At 44.6% G+C, this 12822-nt stretch overlaps 1 protein-coding gene across 1 annotated transcript in view; it reads right to left on the bottom strand.

Annotated features, from left to right (window-relative positions):
* Window positions 1-7: 7 nt before the first annotated feature.
* BMP3 (bone morphogenetic protein 3) overlaps window positions 8-12822 on the bottom strand; it is a gene marked incomplete at both ends in the record, with an annotated part of 13289 nt that continues 474 nt past the window's right edge. The window contains 2 exons of the mRNA XM_010014899.1: window positions 8-185; window positions 3796-4706. Of these exons, the coding sequence (XP_010013201.1) occupies window positions 8-185; window positions 3796-4706 (1089 nt within the window). The remainder of the gene's footprint in view (window positions 186-3795; window positions 4707-12822) is intronic.

Raw genomic sequence — 12822 nt, 5'->3', positions numbered from 1 at the left:
CACGCACAGGACTCCGCTGTCATGTTGGGGTACACCTTAAGAACCACGTTTTTATTTTCATCAAAGAATAAGATACTAAGAGAAGACATTTTGTCGGGAATGCAGCAAGGCTCGGGGATGCCCGGAACGACACCGACGGCTCTCACAATGCTCTGAATGGTGGCGTGGTTGGACGGCTTCAAGGCCTGCAAGAGAAAAATAGGGCAGAAAACGTAACTACTACAGCCGCATGAGAAGGGACCCACATGCCCTAGAACAAAACTGGTTTCTTCAGGAAGGGTCCTGTGGAGACCCCACAGCTGATCAGCTGTACAATATATCTTCTACCAAAGTAAGTCACACTGGGGCTGCAATTTAGTAGGACCTGAAGAGGATTCACTGGGGAGCATTCAGCTACTCTTCTACATGCAGATGTTACACAATGCCTGACCATTTACCCCTGCTGCTGTGTAAGGTTCCTGTCACAGCTTACCAGACGAACGAGATGCAGGGGAGTGGTGACGCTCTGTCCAAAATACAAATGCAAAGCTTGTTGCACAATCCCCGCCATGGCTGTAGGTTTCCCAGCATGGTTACAAAGACATTTACAGACATTTACAAAGTGATCATCTCCATCTGCAATCCTATGGTTCTGTGATCTAGGAAGCTCATCTCGAGAAAGACATCTCTCTTTGTCTGGAGGTCAGGAATACTGGTGCTCCTCAGCAGTAATTGATAGGGATATAAAAAAGGTCTTAGAGATTTCTGTATCCCTTCTGCCTGCAAAAGGAAGCGAAAGCTCCGGTAGCATCCAGCCTTGTCTCTCGTCTCAGCTGCAGTGCAGCATTCTCCACAAAGCGACCCGGGAGCCAAATGGATCTCCTGAGCCTGCTGGTCAGACATCAAAAGGTAAAACATCTACCAAGACCTAGCTTCCCATTGCCAGTAGTACTGGAATTAAAACCAGGTCTCTGAAGGTGCCGCGCTAAGTTCTCATGGGAAACCCTTCCCTTCAGCTATGGAATCCGTACCAATATCCGTACCAATGCTAACCAAGTCAGCATGTGCTAACTCGTACAGAACTGATTTAAAGGATGGCCTCGGCTGCCAGTAGGAATAGCCCAGATACATTCTGCCATTCTCTGATGAAAGAAATATCTCTGTTTGATACAGGTATCCTACAAGATAGAACATCCTCCGTACTGACTGAAGTCCATCCGGAATACGCTGCCTCTGGCCCTTAAGGTGCGCTCTTGGGGATAACCAGCTCTGCTTCTGCCAAGGGGAACGTAACTGTGACCCTAGCAAAATCCAAAGGCCTGTGCTTTGCTGGAAAGCGAATTCCCGCCGGAGTACTGCCCTGGCACACTGCCCTGTACAAGGACCAGCTGAGGCCATTGCCCCAGTCATGGAAAGTGGGCAGAGATTTGCTTTTAGGAGGGGAGAAGCAGTGGAGGCTGAGAGGAGCAGTGAGACGAAAAGAAGCCGAGCTGCCTCCAAACTGCCAGATGTGTAAACAAGTCCAGCCGCAGCTGCAGCCGAGCTGCATGCATCTTTGGGAGACTTGCTGCCCTGCTGAATTCCCTTAACGACAGATTATGAGCAGGGCAAATGATGTCAGTTCCAAGCTTTCATTCCCGACCTAGGAATGTGCTCTGCAGCATTAGGCAAGCCCAGCGCATGTGGGTCTGTCAGCAGTCAAAGCAACTAATGAAATCAGGGAAAGGGTAAGGTCAGAAAACGCGGAGGTAGGAAGGGGAAGGGTAGAAGAGGCACATCCATGCTTCATTACCCAGCAGGTTGTAAACTTTAGGAACTCGCCCTCAGCAAGGGAACATTATATACCCGTAGGCACAGATTAGTTTGCTATTGCCTGATGGTTATAGCATCATTTTGCAAACAGGGTCTTATTAGCAGCACCAGACACTACGCATAGCTCAAGAATAACATGGCTCTAGAATGCGCTTGCTCGATTCACCTTTCAATGGAATTTAGCTTTCCATTCTCTTTGGAAAACAAGGTCGTTTTGGTTTTCACAATTGAAAAAGCACACTAAAGGAACAATCTGAATTCCAACAGGGACAGGAATCTACCAATTCCTTTCAGGGAACCAGACTCACAATGGGTTTTGGTATCCAGCTCTATATGCAGTACCTGGCAGTAAACGTTCAGCTTCACAGTGCCTAAATAACTCTAATGCTCTGCTGCTATAATCCTTCATGCAACTGAGTCCAGAGAGTTTCACGCAGAAAGGCCTGATTAGGCCCTTTAACAGGAATTTGTAGAAGGAAACTTTTGTCCCGGTTATGGCTTTGCAGGCCTGTGCTTACAGACTTAGTTTACAGCAATTGGACCTCCTGCTTCACGTCAAAGTCATTTAAACTCTGTGCTGTATTTTTGCCTGCTGTTTATTTTCTGTTTAGTTCTCATCTTTTTTCTACTATCAGCTATTTCCAGAGCAGAGACCACTTCTGGCAGCACGTACATACCTACCCCAGGCAGAGCAGAGGGATGAAGGAGGAGAAAGAACACTCCTTTGGGACTGCTAGACTTGGCTACTGTAAGAGTAGCCAATAGTGCAAGTGTACTTATTTGAGAAACTGGAGCTAAACCGCAGTATCTCAGGTGCTGGTGCTACTACCTGCAGGAAAGCAGAACCCAAATTTAGCAGAACATAAACTGGTCTTTTCCAACCTAGCTCATTCTATGATTGTATGAACTAAACTTCACTTTGCCTCTTCGGAACCACCGGTACCAAACTCACGTCAGGACTTTTTACTTGCTGGAGCATTTGCATGGCTCATTGTGCTTTTCTCCAGAGGTTTGAAGGTAGTCTGGGAGTTAGGCCGTGAGGTTATGGAGCACGCTAGCGATAGAACCACAGAATCAGCTAGGTTGGAAAAGACCATTACCCTCGAACTGCCAAGTCCACCACAAAACCATGCCACTACCCACCGACGGTAGGGTTGCAGGGGCTAACAAAGGCTCTGCGAAAGGAATAGCAACCTTGTTATCACACTGCTTCTTCACCATGACTCTACTTTAGGTTTCTGAAAGTTTCTTTATCTCCACAAAGATACGTTATGCTTTTTGCTGCTAAGGAACCTGTGTTCTCAAAGTCTCGCCTCAACTCTCAAAGACATACTTACTTTCTGTCTAAGGTTTGTTATCTCCTACCTTGACAGGATTAGATCCCAGCCGAAGCAAGAAGAGATCAGTAGCAAGGGCCTCTAAAACCACTACATCCAAACCTGCTTTTGAGAAAGCCTTGTTTGCTCTCAAGTGTGCACATCATTATTGAGCATCCAGTCTCTGCACTGGGCACTGGCTAACCCTGAAGATACATGCTATGTATTGACTAGTAAAAGAGAGCTTTTCTGCCTCAGGAGCACATCACCCTTTCTTGCTACCCACATGTAACCATCTCAGACCCAGAGGGTATTTCACAAGTCAGCTGGCCAGCATCCCCTGCTTTTGGAGCCACTTGTTCTGTCACAGAAGCAATTCATCATTGGAGTCTTTCGCTTACATTCGAGCGTCTTAACTGACTGCTCAATATTCAGGAAGTGGTTTAGGCAATTTGGGGACTGGATAAAAAAACCAAATAACATTCACTGGTTTTGTTTTAATTACCTTTACAAGCCTGCCTTTTTACTAGCTCTTCTAACCACTAGTCCTTGCAGCGTGACACAAAGATACCACTTAATTACTACATCTGAACATGGAATGGGTGATCACCTGCCTTTTATTGACTCGAGGAAGAAAATGCACAGTTTCTGCTAACAGGCAGCGCAAAAGAAGCAATAAAGACCATACCTTTGGAATTGGGAATTGGCATTCTCCTGAGCAGTAATAGGCGTCAAAGGATTTTGGGGAAATAATCCACTCGCTCCAGCCAATGTCTGCAAAATCCACCTTGAGATAGCGCCGGGCGCAATACCGGGGCTCGTTCCACTGCTTCCTTCGCGCCTTTTTCAGCGTTTGCTCATCGAACTGGAGAGCCTGGCTCTTCTGGTGGGGATTCTTCCTCTGCTTTTTCTTACTCTTTGCCCTCTCTGGCAGCCGTGGCTGGAGGGTTTTGTAAGGTTTTCTGTCCTCCCACCTCTCATCCTCATTGTACTGGTACTCAGCTCCTGGAAGCTCATTATTCTGCAACGGCAGGAGGACATTTGTGGATCGTTTTCGCCGCCTGTTCCCAGGGCTGCTCCTCACCTGGTTTTCTGGCCTGGGAAAGACCCTCGCCAGAGGATGACGGTGCCCTTGCAAACTAGAGACGACACTCTCTGGCTCTGAAATTGCAGAATCGTTGGCATAAATCAGAATGTAGGGTTCATAGTGAGAAGGTGCTCGTTCCCAGGGGCGACGGCTGCTCAGATCCATTTTGACACCAATCAGTAGTTCATTGTTTTGTTTTGCTCCATGCAGGAGCTGAGTGATATCCTTACTCTGCCAGGAAAGGGCGTCCTGGTGAGCTGGGGAGACATTGATGAGGAAATGTCCCAGGGTCCAAGTCTCATTCCCCGCAGAAGGTAAGGTCCAGACTGAAAGATGTATCTGAATTTCAGGTTTCCTGTGCCTCTGACTAGAACAGCCTCTGGACTGTGAACAGTTCCACTCTGCGTGCAGCAAATCGCCAATATAGTAATATACCAAAGCTGACAAGATGTTTTCAGACTCTGTGAGGGATGTCAGGTTAAAAACATACATCTTCTGGCCTTCAGGGCTCCCTAAAAGGGGAAATACTTGGATAAGAATATAGGCATTTCACAGAGTTACAGTAGAGAAAGGACTGTGAAGTTCATGAGACATTTTCATACAGTGCTGTGGGAATGGGTTTAGGCTGCCATTCAGAAAAATAACCAAGCTGGTGAACTGGTGACTGTAAATCAAGCACTTCCCATCCAGTTTCCTTGCAGTACTTATCTCCATCCAGAAATACTCTCACATTTCGTACTGCTTGTCTGACTTCAGGGAACAAACTCATTCACAGGTCCAAAAAACCATCATTTCCAGTACAGATCTTTCAAAGAGTTTGACAGATTTATGTTCTGGGTGACATTCTGTGCTTCCAGCCTCTGATATCCCGACTGCTAATACCAGTTAAGTCCAGCAAAAGAGTATATTTTCCCTCTGCCTCTCCATCCTCACCCCAGCAATCAGAGTAGCCTCTTACAAACATTTTTCTAACAGATACATTAAAAAGGCAGGAATCACTCACTGGAAAGATAACACCCTCCTTCCCAGCAGATCACCTTCATTGCTTCATGAAATTAGGGCAACAACAACATACACTTTCCTCAGCCAAACAGGCAAAAAAAAAAAAAAGAGAGAAAAAAAAGGCCAAATAGTTTACAGAAGACACCCTCATTCACACGTTCAGCCCAACCTGATAGTGGATCATACAGGTAAATTCCTGATAGCTGAAAGCTATGGTACCAAACCCACCCAATTTCTAGCTATTATTTATGCTTGGGGAACTAGATTCCATTTGAATTCAATCCTGCTTTCAATTCCTCAAGCCCAAACCAGCTGTTTATCAGATTTGTACTAAGCACACAGGAGGACTTGACCTCTGCTTGGTTTGTAATTGTTAATATAATGAAGTTAATATGTAATTTAGCAAAGCACTATGTACATCAGACTTAGGAACCAGAATTTATGCTATCTCATGAACGCCTCTTCCAGAAGTTATAAGAATCACTGGTGTATGTTGAATTTCAAGTTTGGATTTTAACTTTTAATAAGAATTCCACTTAACAAATACTGCCTGTTCTAAATTGGCATACTGTAGTGGAACAGAAAACAAGCTGCTTTGGTTTATAAAGAAACCCTAGATGCTGTGAAACAGGAGGAATATATAGTTTCGATTAAAAGCAAAACTCAAAAAGCCACTCTTGGCACATTTAACTCTACACCCAAACCGAGGAACTTGCAGCAGGTGGCGCTATTTTCTCACTAAATGATCACACTCAACCACCTCTCAAGTTTTCGTATCATTCAAGCTGCAAAATCAGCTTGAAACCAGTGACTAGCGGCTGACACAGATGTCTACGGATTTGCCGGCTTCCGGCTTGGAAAAACCCAACTGTGTGGCCTGGGTTTGTGTCACAACTTAGGAACGCTGTGTCAAACACATCCGTTGTGTGACGGTGATACCTGACTTCCAGATGTGAGCAATGCACTGAAATAAGTGTTCCTGAGGCAGGAGCCTTAAAAATGACAGACACAAAGCTTTAAAATATCTACAAATGCACCTTTTCCTCAGGAAAATTTCACTCCCCTTAAATGAAACTTTGCCCTTAAACCCAGAGGACAGAAACTGCTGAAAATCTGTCTCTACCATAACACCATTAAGCTGTTAGCCCAAGTTAGGAACAGAGTTCAAACTTCTCACCACTGTCAGGAGGTATCCAGTAGCATCTAGCTAAATTTCCTTGTGATGTGAGACGCTTCCAGTGAGCCTCATCCAGCTACTGACACCACTGAAGTTTTACTAAGTGATGTGAGCTGAGGGTTTAGGCTGTAAAATTACACCAATAATTCCTCTCATACAGACTGTTTGATCGATTGATTTCTCCCCCTCGCTAATCCCAAAGAACCCTAAACAAAAACCTTCCCCAAGGTTAAGTGGGGCTTTAATTCCAACACCTTGTCAATGTTCAGTAAGTGGCATTCCCAGGATGCTGCCATCACTGGCTTCATCTTCAGTGGAGGGGAAGAGGTACCTGAACTGCAGGGTCAAGCCCATCAACAGCTGCTCAGCAGCCAGTAGGAAGAGGCAGACTGACTAAGCCCAGCCAAGGCCTCTAGCCAGCTTGCCCTCTAAGCCAAGACCACCTTTAAGGTGTCAAAAGCAACCAGATCTCCTTGCAAGAAAGCCCTCTATTGATCTAGAAGGTCAAAATCAGCTTTGCAGGTGAAAGTAAAACCCAGGCTCAGAAACCTACGCCCTAGAAGATCAATCACCACATCAAAATAGCTTTTTCTGAAGTTTTCAATATCAAACCAACCCAGTGAAGACAGCAGCTTTGCAGCAGCTTTCACAGCGGTGCTGGACAGAAGGCCCCTCTCTGCCAGGGTTGGCTCTTACGATGCAGCAGTGGTGGGAAAACCAGAGGAGCCCTGGGTGTCCCTGCAGTGCAGGCACCTCACAGCCAGGTCCAACACCTTGTCAATGTTCAGTAAATGGTATTCCTAAGATGCTGCCATCACCTTGCTGCCTGGCAAAATTGTCTACTGCCTGCAAGCAGCTGTGCTTAGTAAACTGCACACTCACCTGCAGCAGTACACAACGCATTTCAGTGACAACTTAATGTTATATGAGCAGCAGTAACTTCCCTAGCTCATTTCCTACACTTCCCAACTTGTGAGCAGCAGATTTCTATCAGAGTAGCCCTACTTGAGATATGCCTTTTAGTTCATTCTTTAATGAGTTCTGCTATCTCAGCTTTGCTCTTTTGTAGTACAGAATAGGAAGCACAGAAGACTTTGCAGCAACAAAGCATGTGAGGAGAAGATTGAAGGGGAAATGAGCAAAGGAAATACATGTGTAACAGAGCTATATGAAAGGAATACCTTCCACATACTCTAAGCCTGGATTTTAACAGCAATCTCTGCTTCCCTTTGAAGGACCACTGTATGTTGCTGCCAGCTCGACGAGGAATTTTACAGACCAAACTCTGCACACAGAGTTTTTCTGAATTGCAGTGGGGAAGATACCACATCACTACACTGTCAGTATCGCTTGCTCCTACAGAGTAGAGCTTTGGAGGTACATGCAGTTGAAAGGATAGGCTAGAGATTTATTGGTCTCCTCAGCCCATATGCAAGTCATTATTCACCTGCCTGCACTCCCTCACATGAATGGAACCCAGACCCCAGTAGCACCATGGCAAAGCTTCACTATGTGGGCTATGGGAGATGCCAGCTTATTTAGTGATAGCTCAGAGCAGGCGGCCACCCAGCTCACAGCACTACAGCCAAAGTACTTGTAGCCACTGATTCTCTTCAAAGGCATGGCCTGTGCTTCCTCACCTCCCTGTAATAGCCCACAGCTGTATGGATTGCCTGTTATGGCATTAAAAAGGTATTTGAAGAAATAGCATTAGGTCTGTGGAGACTGACATCACCAGCATGAACATATTCATGTTACAAAGGGCATTTCCAGGCATCAATAAGCTGGAATAAGTCTGCTAACATGTGGTGTGTTTACCTTTATAGAGGATGCACTGACATTTTTATGGACTGCCAAATCTATCCCACGGGTGAAAAAGGATGCAATAACGAGGACTATTTAGTTATACAGTCATCATTAGCCATCATTTAAATGAGATATTAAAGTGGTGTCTTTGTGCCAGCGCACAGTTAAGAATGTATCAGTGTTTCCACTGTAAAATTTGTTTTCATGGGTTCATAGCCCAGCTACAGAAGTTTGCTCAGAGCGGGAAACGCAAACAAGTTCCAGAACAGGAACACAGATTTGAAAGCCAGATTTCTTGTTTTCTCCTACCTTTGCTCATACTTGATTGCTGCTTCCCTGTTACCAACTTGAGTATTTTGCAAAAGGAAAATACAGGATCTGGTTCTCTCCTTTTAAAGGCCATAGGACTTGGTGCCAAACTGGTTTTATTAATTCTTTAAGCAAAGCAGATAAGGTTATAGCAGCTAGTAATTTGATATAAAAAAGTAAAAAGTCCACTAGCCTGGTTAAAGCTATCAGCTACTAAGAGAATTTCAAGAACCAGCAACAGTGAGTGCTTAGGATCCAACTTACATGTGGATTTTATGATATGAAAACCACAAATATGCACACTGCATATCATAAATGTGGCTGCACACTGGGAAAACCATCTCTTTTCTATATATTTTAAGCAGAAAGACCACAGCAGGTCTGAAAACTAAACACAATATCAAACTTGAAGGTAGCGTAAGCTAAGCAGCTAAGGAGGTTGCATCAATAAAGTACACAAATCTCGGAAGGAGAAAGCAAAAAGTCAACTCTGGTCCTTCTCACCATCATCATGGATTCCATTTCATCTGGTGGCAGCAGATCACACTGCACACAGTGTGTCCCCTTGAGGTCAGAACACTTCACACGTATAGTGCCATGCTCTAGACACTGAGTGGGGACTGCAAGCACTGATCACGCACATGCCAGCCAGTACAGTGAGGCAGGGAGTAACGTAAGCCAGAAAACCCAAATTCTGGGTTAGGTCCTGAGAGGCCAAACCTACAGATCCTGCCCATTTGCCTTAGAGGAGGTTTGCAGATTTGGGCCTACCCTGCCCAAATCCCAGCTTAACACTTCTACAAGTTCCTTTTGCCTAAAAATTACCACGATGCTGCTCACATTTTATTTCTAGGGGTACAGCAACAAAATAAAACCAAAACCCAAACCCCCACAAACTCTCCCTGTTTCCTGCCTGCATGTTTTTAAAGGTCTTGTTACAAAGACCCTTAATGTTACCAGAGCTCAGAGAGGCTAGAACGTGGTCCGTACCGGTTCTTGCAGGCCGGTGACGAGCTGGTTTCCCTGTGCAGTCCTGAGTTTCCCCTGTTTGCGTGGGCACTTCATACCACAACAAAGGAAAGCAAGGCGTTTTGAAAAGGAGGAGAGCATAGTTCTGAAACCACAAGAATTGGCCTAGGGGCAGGCGTAATACCTAAAATTACTTGAAATTCAGTCAATAAAAAAGAGTTTAAAGTAATTTCTGACTGTATAGCTTTACTATAACATCATTAGAGGGACCTTCCAATTAAAGTGGAGTTTTTAAAATGACTCATTTGCAAGACATGTTCCATGATTAAAAGCACTTTCAAAAGCAAACTGAAAGTCTTACATTTGAGGCTTTAATCTTTCCGCTCTTATTTATTCCGCGCTGTATCTTTCCTCCAGCTCCTGAGCCTCTGAAGCTGCAGATCAGCACACCTCTATGGGAAGCACTCAAAGCAAGCAGATTTCTATCAGCTGGAGGTTTGGTCATTCAGTGGTTCTGCTAACTGGCAGGAGAAAAAAAATGGTCGTGTGCAGAAGCTGAAGCACAGACTCAACCACAGCTTAAGAGAAAGTATTCGGCTCTAACTTGAAGATCATCCAGCTTCTCTCCCAGCTGAGTTTGTAGAGTCCCAAGGAATGGAAACCATTCACTATTGTGGAATCCACAAGAAAAGATCCAGAAAAGGCTCTGTCTTGAGATTTTTCCTAAAGCAGAGCTCACTGTAAGGCCTGGCCTGAGCAAGACAAGAGCTGCTAGTGCCATCCCAGAAATATCCCACCGCGATGACACAGCTGCCACAGAAATCACAGGCTGAACATCCTTTGACTCAAATACATTGACATAAATAAGAGCAGTTAAGTCAATGAGAGAGAGTGGTGCTGTAATGTCACTAGATCCACTGTGAATGACAGACATCCTTACCTCACTGGAATGGATCTGGGGCCTGGGGTTTCTTTTGGCTTTGTCATGGGCATCACAGGTTCCTTTTTTGAGTGACTCAAACAGAACAATTGTGTTTTGAGATAATTTAGCAAGATTAATGGAAAACAGATTTGCCTGAATAGAAGATCACATGAACATTCATCAAAACTAGTCGCCAAACCCCCCAGGCCAACCAACAAACCGCTAATCATCCATCCTACTTGTGGAATCTGGTGTGTAAGACAACTCAGGGCAGCACAGGATGGGAACTTCAGAGGTAGCCATGCAGGGCTGAAGTTCTCATCCTAGCCCCTCACTGAGCCACAGAAAGAGAAACTTGCATTTAACAGATGTTAGGATGTTTCTTTTGAGTAATCACATCTTAGTTCTTTCTTCTTGGCTGTCCAGCACAAGACCGCAGCTGCCACATGCAACAACACTTTTCTTGCACTAGAAATGGGGACAAGTCTCAACAAATGCTACCAGTTGTTAGTCTCATCACACAATATTATCTTAAAGGGTCTCAACAATTTGTCTGGTTACCTGTGAAATCTGTGAGAAGCCTTTCCTGTGTACCACAGAAGAGCCAGAGCCCTCCAGCGGAAAAGTGAGGACTGAAAGGTTTCACAGCCACCCAAGAGAGTTGTGTTTCAGAAAATAAACTGGTTTTCTCCTGAAAATATACGATTAAATTGAAAAATGTATGGTTAAACTGCAAATAAAATCACTAAAGATTGCTTTCAAGGCCTTTTGCTGTAGATGTAGGAAAACAGGCAGATTCTTACAGAAGTTCTGCTCATCGCAGACAAAAAGCTGTCTCCTGAAGGGGCTGCCAGCAGGGATGGTAAAATCTGGTCATGGAGTAACAGCAACATAATTTAGTAATTTAACTGATGCAGCCACATTATAAAGACAAGAGGAAGCCTGTGTGAGACTGAAATGTGCAGTCAAGGAATGCAACAGTTGGAGCAGACGATTTGGAAACAAACTACCTTGAAAGGAAGATGCTGTGGATGTACCATTTCCAGTGAAGTGCTAGCCAGGCAGTTGGGCACAGGGAAGATGACAGAAAGGAGAAAAAGCCTTTTTACTCCCCCCACTGCCCCAAGGAAAATTTGACCTGATGGTTTTCTGGAAAATCACTTTTCTGCCATCAGTAACTATACAACATGAACTGCTGCTACCTATGGCGAGAAAAAGACAACAGCTAACTAGTTAAAGGGTTTGAATTAATACTTATAAAAGTGTCAAAAAACTTACAGCCACTTCCAATTTATTGCTTTGGCACTTGAACTGTGGAAGTACTGGAGGAGGCAGAAAGGGATTACTGAACAGTATGTTTATAGGACTGCTGCCACCCAATGTCAAGTGAGAGTATAAACATAATCAGAAAGACCACAGAGATGGGATTTCAACCAAAGGCCTTCTAAGGTTTAGAACAATAAATATCTTTAATCAGATATGCTTAAAGGAGCAAATATCACTCTGCTGGGATTATACACACTCCCCCCCCCCCTTTTTTTTATTATTATACTTTCCCCTCTTTCAGCAAGGGAACTGCTTATTTTAGAGCAAAGCAACATACATTGGACGTTCTCTAGCAAAAAGTGGTCACGTCAGAAAGACAAGAGAGTTCCTCTGTAGGAGCAGCAGCTCAGGAGTCCCAGCCCTCCATCCTCCAAACCCAGGGTATTTATACCTCTGAAACCTCTCTTGTGGACAGAGATACTTGCAGCAACATACAATGGGGAGCATTTATAGGGCTGAATCCTAAGCCACCAAAAGCTATTCAATTATTTATAGTATTTGATCTCTGTGCAGAGCTATCCTGTAAGAGACACTGTTGCCTTTGAAGAATCAGAAGTAATGACTTGCAAAGAAACCTAGGGCAAGTCTGGCACCCAGCTCTCAGTTTTCTGTGCGAGGAAGGAATCAGCGCAGGTCCCTGAAACTCCCAGGCAACACCGAGTTTTACCGATAGATGCTTGTCCATGAAAAAGATGGTGGGTCAATCCACTACTGCAATGAAAAATAGGAGACTAGCAAATCGGGCTGCTATGTACAGCATGACAGTTGTCATACAAACAGCCAGGTTTTGGGATGCTGTCGATTTGAGAAGCATCTCCAGTGAGGGTCAGAGCCAAGATGGTGCCATCCTCCCTTTTTGCTAGCTGGGATGCTGCAAGGTTAAATCCATATCCCCCCTTATGAAAAATGACTTTACATTTTCATAAATCTACCTGTGCATGCCAGTCTGTAATCACAGAGAGCTAAGCTCCACTGCCAAAGATGTTGAGATACAGTATTTACTATGCAGAAATGATGCTTGAACTAAACTCATTTGATGCTGCCCCTAATTGCCAGTACTGTCACCAGTGTCACCAAATGAGGATTCTCTAGATAGTCTAAAGGATCGCCAAACCAC

Source organism: Nestor notabilis, unplaced genomic scaffold (genome assembly GCF_000696875.1).
Source record: "Nestor notabilis isolate BGI_N333 unplaced genomic scaffold, ASM69687v1 scaffold26355, whole genome shotgun sequence".
Lineage (NCBI taxonomy): Eukaryota > Metazoa > Chordata > Aves > Psittaciformes > Psittacidae > Nestor > Nestor notabilis.
The sequence above is the reverse complement of the archived record's forward strand: the minus strand, read 5'-3'. Positions and strand labels throughout refer to the sequence as shown.